The following is a 14,039-nucleotide window of genomic DNA, read 5'->3' as shown; positions in this document are numbered from 1 at the left end:
AACAGTTGGAGGGAGTGTACCGCGAAAGCCGTCACGAAAAAAAAGATTCTCATACGAATTTTGAGTTGCGTTTTTAACTGACGAGCTCCGACGAGGCCCACACTACCGTCTGTCGGTGGATACGTGGTGGTCGGGCTGGGTGCACCATAACCGAGCTGCCGGTTCAACCAACACAAGCAAAGGTTCAACCGCAGGTTTAAGCCGAAGGTTCATTTTAGGCTAGCACGTACGATGCTCGCCTGGTTCAAACCAAATGAACCCCGGCTCACGGCGCACGATGAGCCTGAACCGATTGCGCTTGAGAGGTGTTGGTGCAAACATGAACCAGAAAAATGAGCCTAGCCTAGCCGTCCGCTTAGGCTCATGGGAACACTGGTCTCTCATGCTCATGCTCTCACTCAAACAATCAAATGTCGACATCTCAGCATCTAATGGACCGATTTCCAATGTTAAAACATGAAACATTCGTGAAATTTTCAGATCTTTTCGAAAACAATATATTGATTTTTTTGAATCAAGACTAACATTTGAAAAGGGCGTAATATTGAATGTTTGAATGAAAATTTCAAAAAATCTCAAAAATAAAAAATACGTGTTTTGAGAAATTGAGTTTTTGTGAAAAAAATAATAATAAAAAAATCGGCAAAAAGAATTACGTGTCCCTATTTTTTCTCAATAGTCCTCAACAATACCGACAACTTTGCCGAAAACTCCAAATTGATCAGAAAATTCACTAAAAAGTTACAGCTGTTAAAATATTTACGTACCGATTTTGTATGGACAGCAGCCAAAATTGTAATTAGACTTGTATGGGTGAATCAATGACACAAAATAGCTTCTTTGGTCATAGAGAAGGCCCCCACAAAGTTCGAGCCAAGTAAAAAAAAAATACAAATAAAATCCATTTCCGGTTTTGGTAGAGAGTTGTTCAGGTACATTTTGATGGTAATCGTAGATTTCATATTTTTTCGATAATGCATTATTAATTAAAAAGAGTTGAAAATGCATATGAGCCGTTTATGCGAACACAAGCAGAATAGAACCAACATGGTTCACAAAGTCGTCCCATCCCTGTCGGTTTGTTTAGTCTTCCCGGTGAGTGTGACTATCAGGCAATTAGGAGCCGTGAGAGCGCGAGCAACGCCAGTGTATTCTCTGCTTACACTTCGACCAACTAGGCAACGCGATAGTGAAAATGCCGGAAACAAACACCACCCTGGAGATGCAAAAGTGCGTTTTTGCACTTAAATTGCCCCGGAAACCCACGATCGGTGATGAAATAATCGTCAAAGGTGTCCTCTGCGACGATGCACAGAGGTAAGTGTTGGGGGCGAACTTATTTCGTAACTTTTGCTTCACAACTCAATAGCGCGCATTTTCCTCCTATAGATTCTCCGTCAACTTTTGCTTTCCGGATCCGGCCCAGATCGTGTACCACTTTGGGATGCACCTGGACGGCCGTGGGGTGGTTCAGTGCAGCCGGAACGACACCTGGGACGAGGAACACTGGAGCGAGTGGGAATGGCAGCACTCGGGGGACACGCCGAACTTTACGCTAATCTTTCGCTTTGGCTTCGACGAAATTAAGGCGTTTTTGGACCACACGCAGCAGCAGCCCCAGTTTGAGCTCGAGCATCGCTATCCGATCGAGCAGATTCACTACGTCGAACTGTGGGACGATATCGCACGGGTCGAGGAGATAACGCTGCGGTACGCCAATCCGTCCGATTGATTAGATTGAAGAAGCGTATTCGTGTGTGTGTATGTGTTTGTGCTTGTGTTTGTCTCTCCTCGATCTATTTTAGTCGCGAAGAAAGTGACGGGATGATTCACGCCTGCGCGCCAAGCAGTTCAAAGTCACGTTTTAGCGAAATTTGTTTAGAGAGGTTTGTTGCCGTTTGAAAAACCCAGCTACATGTAGAAAAGTCACAAGCGATTATGACACTTCAGTCAGTGATGCGCTTTCTAGTTAGAATAATTTATTCAATGTTATTAAAGCAGAGCGCGTTATTTATGCATAATAATTGTTACACCTAATATAATAACTTGAAATAAAGTTTTTTTTTGTTAGCAAAAAAAAAAAAAATTTAGTATGGTGAAAAAAACCGAATAACGGAAATTGATTTGTATTTATTTATATTTGCCTTAAACATTGTAGAGGTATTTTCCAAATACATTACCCTTTTTGCAATTTTTCGATATGTTTTCAGCGACAAAAACCCGCAGGAGCCATTGAGAAATACGGGCATTTTTTTTAAATTGGGTATCTGGCCCAACAAAAAGTTTACATCGGCGTTAACAACATTTAATTTATTTTTATGTGCATCATTGTTTAAGTTGAAGCCATTTCAGGCCTTATTTATGATAGAATTGAGAATATGTTTATGTTAATTTATTTAAATTGAGTTATTTTTTACAGTCCTGACTCGATTATCCGAAGCTTTACTGCAGCAATTCCCCGCGAAAACAGCATGATTTGAAAAAAAGTTCTCCGATCGGGCTCAATTTTTTCTGGGGGTTCCTCGGCCGAAATAATAAGACCCGTATTTTTTCGTTTGGCCATTACGGTGACCTACACCGTGTTAGGGTGGTCCGAAAAATGGCAATTTTTGTCGATTTTTGCAAAAACCACATTTTTCAAAAAAATCATAACTCCGCACCATTTCAACCGATATCAGCTGTCTTGAGCTCAAACGAAATGGTATTTTATAGGATTTTGAGAAAAAATAGTTAAAAGTTTCAAATATTCAGCCTAACATTTGAAAAGGTCAAATGGAAACATAAAATGCTCTTTTGAAGGGACCATACTGCCCATGTTCGCATAAATGTCCCATATGCAAAAACAGCAAGCTGAAAAAAACGCATTTGAAGTTTGTCCCATACATAAGGCTACGTGTTAAATTTTCGCGAAAAAGCTGGGTTTCCTCCTAATATCTAGAACAAAGTACTGGATGTTATAGGCTCTTTCAAAAGAGCACACAATTTTGAACCAAACTGCATAAATAACTCGAAATCGATGAAAATGCATATGGGACATTTATGCGATCAGGGGCAACATAGAGCCTATGTCTGAAAATATTTTGATCAGATTCTGAAACTGAAAATTTTACATAACATATCAAAAAATGGTGAAGTTATGTTTTCAATATTCTGGGATACGATTTATTGGTAATAAAAACTGGGTTTTTCGACGCACCGCGCGCAAAAACGAGAAAATGACGAAAACGGCAAAAATCGACTTTTTTCACTTAAACTGCGATAACTTGAAAACTTCAGCGATGACTAGGCTTAGTGATTTTTCACGCTCGAAAATAGCAAATTTCACGGGGACCTCAATTTCAAAACACCGAATTTCACGCAAATTTCGCGGAACGTGAAAAATGTTAAAATAACTCTGAAAATCTTATGTTTAAATCACAGAAACTACTTTTTATGCTTCATTATACATTATTCTTCAATAAACTGACGTGAACGTGACAAAAAAATCTCCTAATTATCAAAAAAAAAAAACAGCTGTCTGGTTTACGGATGGGCTCAATTTATATTTTGAAACAAAATGTATTCTCATTTATTGAATTGCTTTTTTAATATTCAACTAAAAAAGGTTAAAATTTTCGCTGATCTGCTTCTGTTTAAGAGCGAGTTTTTCACCGATGTGGAACAGGTCGTATCGAGGTGCTGCGATTTGGATGAAACTTTCAGGATTTGTTTGTCTATACATGAGATGAACTCATGCCAAATATGAGCCCTCTACGACAAAGGGAAGTGGGGTAAAACGGGCTTTGAAGTTTGAGGTCCAAAAAACATGAAAAATCTTAAAATTGCTCGCATTTCCGTAAAACTTCATCAATTCCAACTCTCTTAGATGCATTCGAATGGTCTTTTGAAGCCCTTCAAAGTGTGCTATAGACATCCAGGATTGGTTTGACTTTTTCTCATAGCTTTTGCAAATTACTGTTCAAAATGGATTTTTTAAAAACCTTAATAACTTTTCCCAACAGCCTCCAACACCCATACTCCCATAGGTCAAAAGTTAGGGAATTTCATGGACTATAAGCCTACGGTATTAACTTTTTGGCCAATCGCAGTTTTTCTCATAGTTTTACGATTTTTCTAGAACAAACATTTTACAACGTTAGTTTTTGCCCTGTAGGCCTCCATAGCGGCACTTTTTGGTCTCAATTTTGACATATTCGGAATCCTCAGAAAATTTTACATTAGGTTGAGGTGTTGTAATTTTGAATTTGATTGTAAAAAATGCCATTTAGAATTAATTAAAATATTATTTAGCATTTTGTCGGATTAAGGGTAAAACAAGTTTTCGCCTACTTGATACAGCATTTGACGTATTGAGCATAGGGTAAATAAGATCTATTTCTTTTTTCAAAAATGTTTTATTTAATTATTTTTTAAAGCAATATTACAACTCCAATACTTCTAACTTACGTGAAATTGTCCGAGGATTCCGAATATGACAAAATTGAGACCAAAAAGTGCCGCTATGGAGGCCTACATGGCAAAAACCAACGTTGTAAAATGTTTGTTCTAGAAAAATCGTAAAACTATGAGAAAAACTGCAATTGGCCAAAAAGTTAATACCGTAGGCTTATAGTCCATGAAATTCCCTAACTTTTGACCTATGGGAGTATGGGTGTTGGTGGCTGTTGGGAAAAGTTATTAAGGTTTTAAAAAAATCCATTTTTAACAGTAATTTGCAAAAGCTATGAGAAAAAGTCAAACCAATCCTGGATGTCTATAGCACATTTTGAAGGGCTTCAAAAGACCATTCGAATGCATCTAAGAGAGTTGGAATTGATGAAGTTTTACGGAAATGCGAGCAATTTTAAGATTGTTCATGTTTTTTGGACCTCAAACTTCAAAGTCCGTTTTACCCCACTTCCCTTTGTCGTAGAGGGCTCATATTTGGCATGAGTTCATCTCATGTATAGACAAACAAACCCTGAAAGTTTCATCCAAATCGCAGCACCTCGATACGACCTCTAGAACAAACCGAGCAGAATCTACAAATACTGCCTCTTAATCAGTTTAAATTTTATTGAATTTCATATCATAGCAAGATCCATCCAAAATAAGTAAAATAATTTTCTTCAACATTTAAATCTAAAATTTACAATCCATAGGCACTAAGCAATCTAAATTTACAATCCATAGGCAAAAATATTATAAAATGTTACGAAATCGAGATTTTTATTCAAAATAAGAACAGAAAACAAAAAAATGTATTTTTTAACTTTCAAGGGAATTATTCACACAAATAATCAAATGTTTTTGAAATAAAACAGGACTTAGAAAAAAATCTGAAATGTTTTAAAAAGGTGATTTCAAAGATTAAAAATACTCTTCATTTTATTTTAAATAAAACAAAGCTTGATTCTTTTAATTTCTTTTGAAATCATACATTTTAAATAACAAAGCAGTAAAATTTGTACTACAGCGAATTAAAATATTACTAAATTTAGTTAGTTTCTATAGAAACTGAACATTTTAATAATTCTTCAAATGGTTTATATCAAGCTTATCAAACGAAGACTAATAAAATTTACTTAAATAGTCTTTATGGTTGAAATATTTTTTATGAAGTCATTTGAAAAAAGCGATTTTAGAAAATTGATAAATTTCAAGAATTTTTCACCCTTCCGCGAAATCGTCAAAATTCACTAACCTTATGTAAGTAAATGAACATAAAATTTCACGGGATTTCGCGGAAAAAGCCAAATTTCGCTAATTTCACGCTGTCCGCGAAATCGTGAAATTTCACTAACTCTAGCGATGACCTATACATGTTAGGGTACCAATTTTTTGTAATTAAAATGCGCAACTTTTGATACCCTAACATGTATAGGTCATCGCTGAAGTTTTCAAGTTATCGCAGTTTAAGTGAAAAAAAAAGTCGATTTTTTGCCGTTTTCGTCATTTTCCCATTTTTGCGCGTGGTGCATAAAAAAACTCAGTTTTTATTTTCAATCAATCGTATCTAGAAATATTTAAAACATAACTTCACCATTTTTTGATATGTTATGTCAAATTTTCAGTTTCAGAACCTGATAAAAATATTTTCAGACATAGGCTCTATGGTCCCGAGACCTTCAAAAGAGCATTTTATGTTTTCATTTGACATTTTCAAATGTTAAGCTACATTTTTGAAACTTCTTACTAGTTTCCCTAAAAGGGCCAAACTAATCACCTTTCTTTTGCGCCTAAGACAACTAAAATCGGATGAAATGGCGCGGAGATGATTTTTTGAATAAACTGTTTTTTTTGCGAAAATCGATGAAAATTGCCATTTTTTTTAACAACCCTGGTACCGCGTAGGTCACCCTAATGGTCAAACAAAAAAATGCAGGTCTATTTATTTCGGCCAAGGAACTTTTTTTTTGGGGCTTATAAAATTTGTAAATTTTGGCAAATTAGCATTTTGACAGTTGAAACTATTTAGCGAATTCCAAGCTTTAGGTAAATTTTTCATAAAATCTTAAGTGTGAAATAACAGCTTTTTATTGTTGTTTTGTTTAATAGTTACCGGTTGTTTCGCTATTTGTTTTCTAATTGCTAAGGGCACTTTTCAAAAGTTGCTCTAGAACTTTTAGTCTTTGCAAGGCTGTACCTCAGCAACTCATTGTCTAATTTTGAAAGTATGGGGAGATAGATTTTAGGCTGTAATAATAGTCACAACTTGCTATGTTATCAGATTTTAAAAATTCTAATATTTTCAGATACATTTTTTAACCCCTTCCCGCCCAGAGCAAATTCGAGATTTTTTACGTTTTTTACTATTACTCGTATTTGGATCGACCGAATTGGATGAAATTTTAATGGTTATAAGTTAAGATTCTATATAAACTAATGCAGGTTGAACCAGATTGAAAAAAAAAATGCATGGTTGTAGAGAAATTCAATTTTGAAGACAAAAGTTAGTGGTGCTCTGGAGTAACCATGGGCGTTAGAGGGTTAAATCATATTTTTTAAGAAAAATACTTAACATTCAAACAAGACCACAAAAAAAAAAGAACAAGACCACGTATTTTCCAAAAAAGAACTCAAATTTGTTGTTTTTGTAATATGCTTAGGGTATTTTAACCATTGGTGGACCCCCTAGTAGAGCCGAAGCACATTTTTCACAAATTTTCAATATTTTAAGCACTTTTTCATAACCCTTTGCACAAAACAATGAAAACTGAAGTCTTTCGAACAATTTTGACTATTTGTTTCATCAGTTATTTGTTTTTGAGCAGAAAAATAGCCAATTGAAAAAAAAAGTTTTTTTTGCCTGTTGTGGACCCCCTTTTCCTATAGTGGACCCGGGTCCATAATCCGATTGTGGACCCGGGTCCACTATAGGCAAACTGTTATTTTTATACCAAATTTAAACGATATTTGATATTTTGATGCATGGTGTAGGTCTAATGATAGATAGAATGAATAAAAGATGGATTTTGCTCACTTTTCATCATGAACAAATATTTTTTGTTAACAAATTTGGCTTTAAACAACAAAAAACCAAACAGACATTTAAACACAATTATTTCCGAAAAAGATCAGAGAAAACGTCTCAAAAACCACTGTAAACATAAAAATAATTTAAAAAAAAGTAATCTTGATGCAAATTTTTCCATATTAATTACATAAATGGTTGACCGAAACTAAACAATAGAATTGTTTACAGTTGCTGATAAAACCACGCATGTTTATTGGAAAAAAATGTTTTGTTATTGATTTATTATTATAAAATATCATTTCAAACTGCAATTATGGTGCTTCAGTTAAGTAAAATTAACTATAGTTTTGATTAATTATAAATTCTTACGGCTTCAGCATTATTGGTACTTTTAACATGAAAACAGCTATATTTATACTCATAATTGAAAAAAATATGCGTTTAGGTTGATAACAACAAGCATTTATTGTATGTTTTAGAGAAACTTTTGCTTGAATACACAGTTTTCATAATTTTTGAAGGTTTATCTAACAGGGGTCCACTTTTGGAAAAGTTATGATTTTCGTTGTCCTATATTGGACCCCCATAGTTTTTGCTAGAAAATTGCATTTCTTCGCTTTATTTTAGTAAATATCCTTAAACTTACATTACTTCGACTTGCTGAAGTTAAATAATCAGTCAAAAAATGATTAGATGGTTAATTCAATCATAAAATATACATGCAGTTTTGTTGTGAAAATGCTAGTGGCCATGGCTGATTTCAGATGTCGAACTCAAAACACTTATTTTGGTGAAAAGGACAATTCAATGTCAGTCAACATTGTTCTAAATGATGCTGAACATGCCAAATAAAAGATTTGTAGACAACAACACGCTTGAAATTGTGATTTTATTGAATTTTCCATTAAAAACCCTTCAGAGGGTCCACTATAGGAAAGGGGTCCACTAATGGATAACGTACCCTATCAAGTAATCGGGAATTTCTCATAGAAATCTTTTACCATTTTTTTTTGAAAATACGGTCCAGACTCAATTATCCGAAACCTCGATTATCCGAAGGATTGTATGGGACTCCGGATAATCAAATCACGAAAAAAAAAAAATCTTTTTTCGTATTTTTTTTATTTCCCTACTTTTAACATTAAATTCGAGTTCTGCGAATCCATTTTAGTTAAATTTATATGATTGCCTATTAAATTAAAAATGCTTTTTTTATATTTTATCATCGCCATTTTGGTCGCCATCTTGGATTTCAAAATTCTAGATCGCTTCAGAGTTTGAGATTGTTTGATTGAGTCAATTAATTTTTTTCATTGAATCTATCCAAGTCTTACCGAGATATTATTGATTAAAATATCAGGGCCCATCAATCTTTTAAATAATAATCTTTGCAAGGAAAATAAATTCGTTAAACTTTCGTGCGGCTTGCGAATGATTCGATCTGCAATAAAAATGCTTTGGAATCAATGGGTATCAATCTCTAACGATAAACCATCTTAATTTCCAACACCTGGTATTTTTATGCTCTGTTCACAGAAAGCTTTTTCAATGTTTGCGGGTTGAGCTTGAGCTTCATATACTTTCAGAACCTCTACAAGTCAGCACTTTGATTTTCAAGGGCAGCAACAATGAGATCCCTTCTATTGTTGGGCACGATTTTGGCAGCAACGTCAGCTTTGTCCCACAACTCGATTGATCACAAAATAGCGTCTGCGGTAACCACGATCATGCACGAATGGTCTCACCCAAGAACGGAAACGATCGTTGCATGTTTCATCAACTTTTACCCGGACCTAAGAGAATTTGAAGACGTTTTGCAAAGTGTGCTGAGCGAAGCTCACCGTGTTGGATACCAAACTGTCCATTCGACGGATCCCTTCAAGTCCAGTGTACGAGCGAGTGACCAACGGTGCTCGATAACGATTCTTGCAGTTAGCTATCAGGAACGAATGCTACGCAACATCGACATTGAAAGACAACTTCAGCGATGGAATCGTTTTGGACTTTTCATCGTGATTCATACCTTTGATTTGCAAGATCAACATATGTTAGGCCTATCGAAGCAGTACGGATTGGGAACAGCGTTTTATGTTCAATGTTGTAGGTATTTCAAACTTAAATTTCCACTTATATATTACGAAAGGGTGGATATTGTGGATCTTGGTGCAGTAGGGTATTGGGTTAACTTTGACCAGCAAAGGAATGTGAATGGAATAGGTTATTTTGTGATAATGTCGTACAACATTCCCTATTTGTACAGAACAGGACCATCCAAAATATCTGGAATTGATTTTCGTTTCCTTACTGATATGACTCGTCATCAAAATGCAAGTTTTGTAGTGCATAACGCTGGGAGTAATGTAGTGCATGAGAAAAGTTTTGCGTCCATGTTGGAAAATGAGACTAAACAAAACAAGATCATTGTCAATCTGCAGCGTTCCGTTTGGATTACTTTAGGAAATTTGGTGTATTTAAATGAGCACGACACTCAGTGCATCTTGATGACCAAGCAACGAATTAGAAACTACTTTATGCATTTGTTGAGACCATACAACACTGCAGTGTGGATTGTTCTCTTTTGCCTGGGTGTACTGTTGATCGTGGCCAGTAAGGTGATGCCAACCGTCTTCACCCACAACTACATTCTAGCGGTGTTTTTTGGACAAGCCATTGAAGAACATCGCCTGCGAACGTTGGACAGATTCATCATCTTCATAGTTGGTCTGGTTGTGTTTTTGCTGAGCGAAGCTTACCTAGCCGTAATGATAGAGTACATGTTTAACATGAGGTACGAAGCAGAACTGTCGAGTTTTGAACAATTTGCCACCAAGAACATCCCACTTTATGTTTCACTGGATCATTACATGATCTTGAAGAAGACCGCACACAAAACCAAGCTACAGATTTTGTTATTTGATCAGAGTGTTCCCCACGAAGCTGACGAAGAATCCGTCAAAACCATGTACGACCCATCCCGAGCCCACCTGGTTCCGTGCAGTCACGCTAGGTGGACCGTTAGCAGACCGTACATGAGAAGCCAAACCGACTATCAGTACTACGTCATCAAGGAGAGCATCTACTTCCGGCAGCAAACGTTCAGTGTGGCTCGGAACAGTCTGAATCGGGAGAAAATGACCGATTACACAACACGATATACCGAGGGAGGATTCTGGGCCCATTGGGAGACCCTGGAAACGGAGTATCTGAACCGGCATGAGGAACTGGAATCGTCCGGATTGCTCACGTTCAAGTCGTTGATTTCCCTGTTTTGGATACTGATCTATGGAAATGGGTTGGCAATGGTTGGCTTTTTGATGGAAATTTCTTACAAGGTCATTGCACCACGTTAAGAGTATTGCCTTATACATTCAGAGAGTTTGTTAAAGCAGTTTTGAGTGCACTTTAGTTTTGTGAATTGATACACATTTTGATATTCAAAGTTTTGATTGTTTTTTTTTTAACACGAAAGTAAAATGCCTGAGATAATATTATTTATGTCTTTTACGAGAGTACCAACAAAAAAGTAGCAAAATTTTAAAACATTAATTGTTAACATATACACATGTCAGAAAGAGGGAAAGTTGCACAAAAGTGTAATTTTTTAACATTGAAATTAGTATCAATAGTTCCCGAGATCTCGTCATTTGAAAAATAGACGATTATTCTATCGTTATCGTTATTTGAGAATTCTATCGGCGATAATCTTAATGGACGATAGCTCATTTTAAAAATCTTTCTAAAATCGACTTGATTCAACCAAATCATGTTCAATTCGCAATGCTTTCACTAATAGGGGAACTATACCCTTTCTCAGCCTATTTCTATTATCGGCCTATCAGCACTTTGATCATGAATTACAGCTTTCATAAAGTGTTTTTGACTATTCCAAAGTAATAAATAGTTCAAATAAAAGTGAGCAAGCAACTCTTCATTGTTGATACATCTGAAATTGTTGATTTAATAGCATAAAACGGCAAAAGTGATGAGAATTGGTCGAACGGCTTAGTGTTCCCCTAATATATTTTTTGCAATTCCGTCGTGAAACTATTTACTTTTCCTGTCATTCTTGAGCGACGAAACAGCCTACTTTTCTGTACCAAAAATAAAAGAATCGAATAGTAACCCTTTTCAAAACAAATGCTGAAAAGTTCTACTTTTCAGCACTGAAATGGATGCTGAAAAGTTGAACTTTTCAGCACTTGTTAGGAAAAGTTATACTTTTCAACATTTTTTTGATTTAAACGATTCATTGACTCAATGCATGGACATTTGTCCTGTAATTCTGTTCAAAGGGTGTTTTTCGGAATTGCAAAAAACGTTGTATGGAACTCGTTGCAAAACTTGATTTTTTCAACACTCGTCGTATTTATCCAACTCGGTGAACCTCGTTGGATAAATGTACGACTCGTGCTGAAAAAATCTTCTTTTTGCAACTTGTTGCATAAACTACTATTTTGCAATTCCACTGTGAAACTGTCAACTTTTCCTGTCCTTCTGGAGAAACGAAACGGCCTACTTATCCCTACCAAAAATAACAGAATGGAAAATTAATACCTTTCAATAAAAGTAACGTCATGATTCGAATTTCCGGACGCTTCGAAACCCGGACACCTCATCTTGTTTTATCAATTATTTGGAAATAAGTTCGCATTATGAATGTCAAAACTGTGTTATTTGATGAATTTTAACATCAAATTTCATTTTAAGTTTGTTTGAACGGTGTAGTTAATGTCAAAACAATTAAATAAAGTAAAATTATAAGATTACCAAAAATACGAAACATTTCACGTGAAATATTTCATAGGCGTCCGAAATCGGCTCCCCTCCCACTACACACAAGATCCTCTGTAATTACTCTTAGCTTTAAGTAAAATGTAATTACAAAAGCCGACTCGGTCCTAACCAGGTCCCAGCACCGAAAAAGACCTAATAAAAAATAATTTTATGAAGAAAAATAGGCATCCGAAGCACCGGGAAGGCAAAGCAGAAATTTATGGTTTTGATTACCTTAAATTCTAGCAAATTTTGATATAAAATATCGAATGTTTTGATGTTAACAGCTTATTTGAGACCTAAAGAATGCGATTTATAAGCAAAAACGAGTGTCCGGAATTCGAAGCAAAAGTGTCCGGATTTCGAATCAGCTTTTATCAGTGTCCGGGATTTGAAGCACAACAAGTCATTTTAATTTTCAAATTCTGATGAAAAATTGTTAGAATAGACATATTTTGCATGCATTCTCTTAAAACTGACTGTTAATACTACATCCTGATGATATTTCTTCATTTCCAACTTATTACTGATGTGTTCTATCAAGGGTTAAAAGCCGAAGCCGAATGCCGATGTCAGAGCCGAACTACCTGAGGGTTCGAGCTTGTTACGATATAATAAAACGTCTCTTTCGAGTTTAAGCCGTCACATTGAACGGAGCCAAACCAACGTCTTTTTATTTAATATCCGGATAGTCTTATTACCTATGTGATTAAAACATAATAATTACATGATTTTTTGTCAGCTATAACGAAAATGATATGCTACTAAGTGTCCGGATTTCGAATCATGACGTTAGAACTTTTCAGCACTGAAAAGTTGAACTTTTCAACACTAGTATCGAAAAGTAACATTTTTCATTTTTTTTGTTTTGAACGATGAATTTACTAAAAACATGTGTGACGGAATTGCAAAAAAAAAAAAAGCAAGTTGTTGCAAAACTTGTTTTTTTCAGCACTCGTCGTATTTATCCAACTCGGTAAATCTCGTTGGATAAATGTAAAACTCGTGCTAAAAAAATCTTCTTTTTTGCAACTTGTTGCATAAACTACTATTTTGAAAAGGTAGTAAGTTTGAAATTATAAGGGAGCGTTTTTTTATTACGTAACGCAGTTGGGCGGAGGGGGGGTCGGAGGCTGGGTTACGCTTCATACAAAATTTTCAACGAACGTTGTTACGAGAGGGGGGGAGGGGGTCAAATCCATTTTATGCGTTACGTAATAAAAGAACGCTCCTTGAAATACTCAAAATTGTTCACAAAATACAGTATTTTTCGAAAGCACCCAAATTTTTAAAAATTTGCCATTTATTTATGCTTTTTCACTTTATTTCAGTTTTTTTTAAATACTAAAAATTCACAAAATATGTATCGTATTTTTTCGAAAATAGTAAAATTTTCAAAAATTGCGATATGGGTATCAAACGAAGCAAAATTTTTTATGCTTTTTCACTTCATTACAGTTTTTTTTAAATACTAAAAATTCACAAAATATGTACCGTATTTTTTCGAAAATAGTTAAATTTTCAAAATTTGCGATATGGGTATCAAACGAAGCAACATTTGAGTTTTTTTTATGAAACACTGAAATTTTCACAAAATACTCAAATTTTCAAAATTAGCAAAGGAAGCAGAATTTTGAATGCATTTTTACATTTTTTTTTTGTAAATTACTAAAAATGTTACAAAATATCGTATGTTTTTGAAAAACTAAAATTACTATAATTTGCAATATGTATGGGTATTAGGATGTAACAAAATGGTCGATTTTTTCGGGCATTTCAGGGCTGATCCCCTAGTTGTATTGATCCCGAA

The 14,039-nt window shown here is 35.1% G+C and overlaps 1 protein-coding gene and 1 pseudogene across 1 annotated transcript; both read left to right on the top strand.

Annotated features, from left to right (window-relative positions):
• Positions 1-1,032: 1,032 nt before the first annotated feature.
• Positions 1,033-2,062, top strand: LOC120423951 (uncharacterized; annotated as a pseudogene).
• Positions 2,063-8,957: 6,895 nt separating this feature from the next.
• LOC120423943 (uncharacterized) lies at positions 8,958-10,806 on the top strand. The gene has a single exon (XM_039587928.2). It carries the CDS (start codon positions 9,085-9,087, stop codon positions 10,804-10,806), a length of 1,722 nt encoding a protein of 573 aa, XP_039443862.2. The 5' UTR covers positions 8,958-9,084.
• The last annotated feature ends 3,233 nt before the right edge of the window (positions 10,807-14,039 follow it).

This window comes from Culex pipiens, chromosome 3 (assembly GCF_016801865.2).
Source record: "Culex pipiens pallens isolate TS chromosome 3, TS_CPP_V2, whole genome shotgun sequence".
Classification (NCBI taxonomy): Eukaryota; Metazoa; Arthropoda; class Insecta; order Diptera; family Culicidae; genus Culex; species Culex pipiens.
This window is presented reverse-complemented; position numbering and strand designations above follow the sequence as displayed.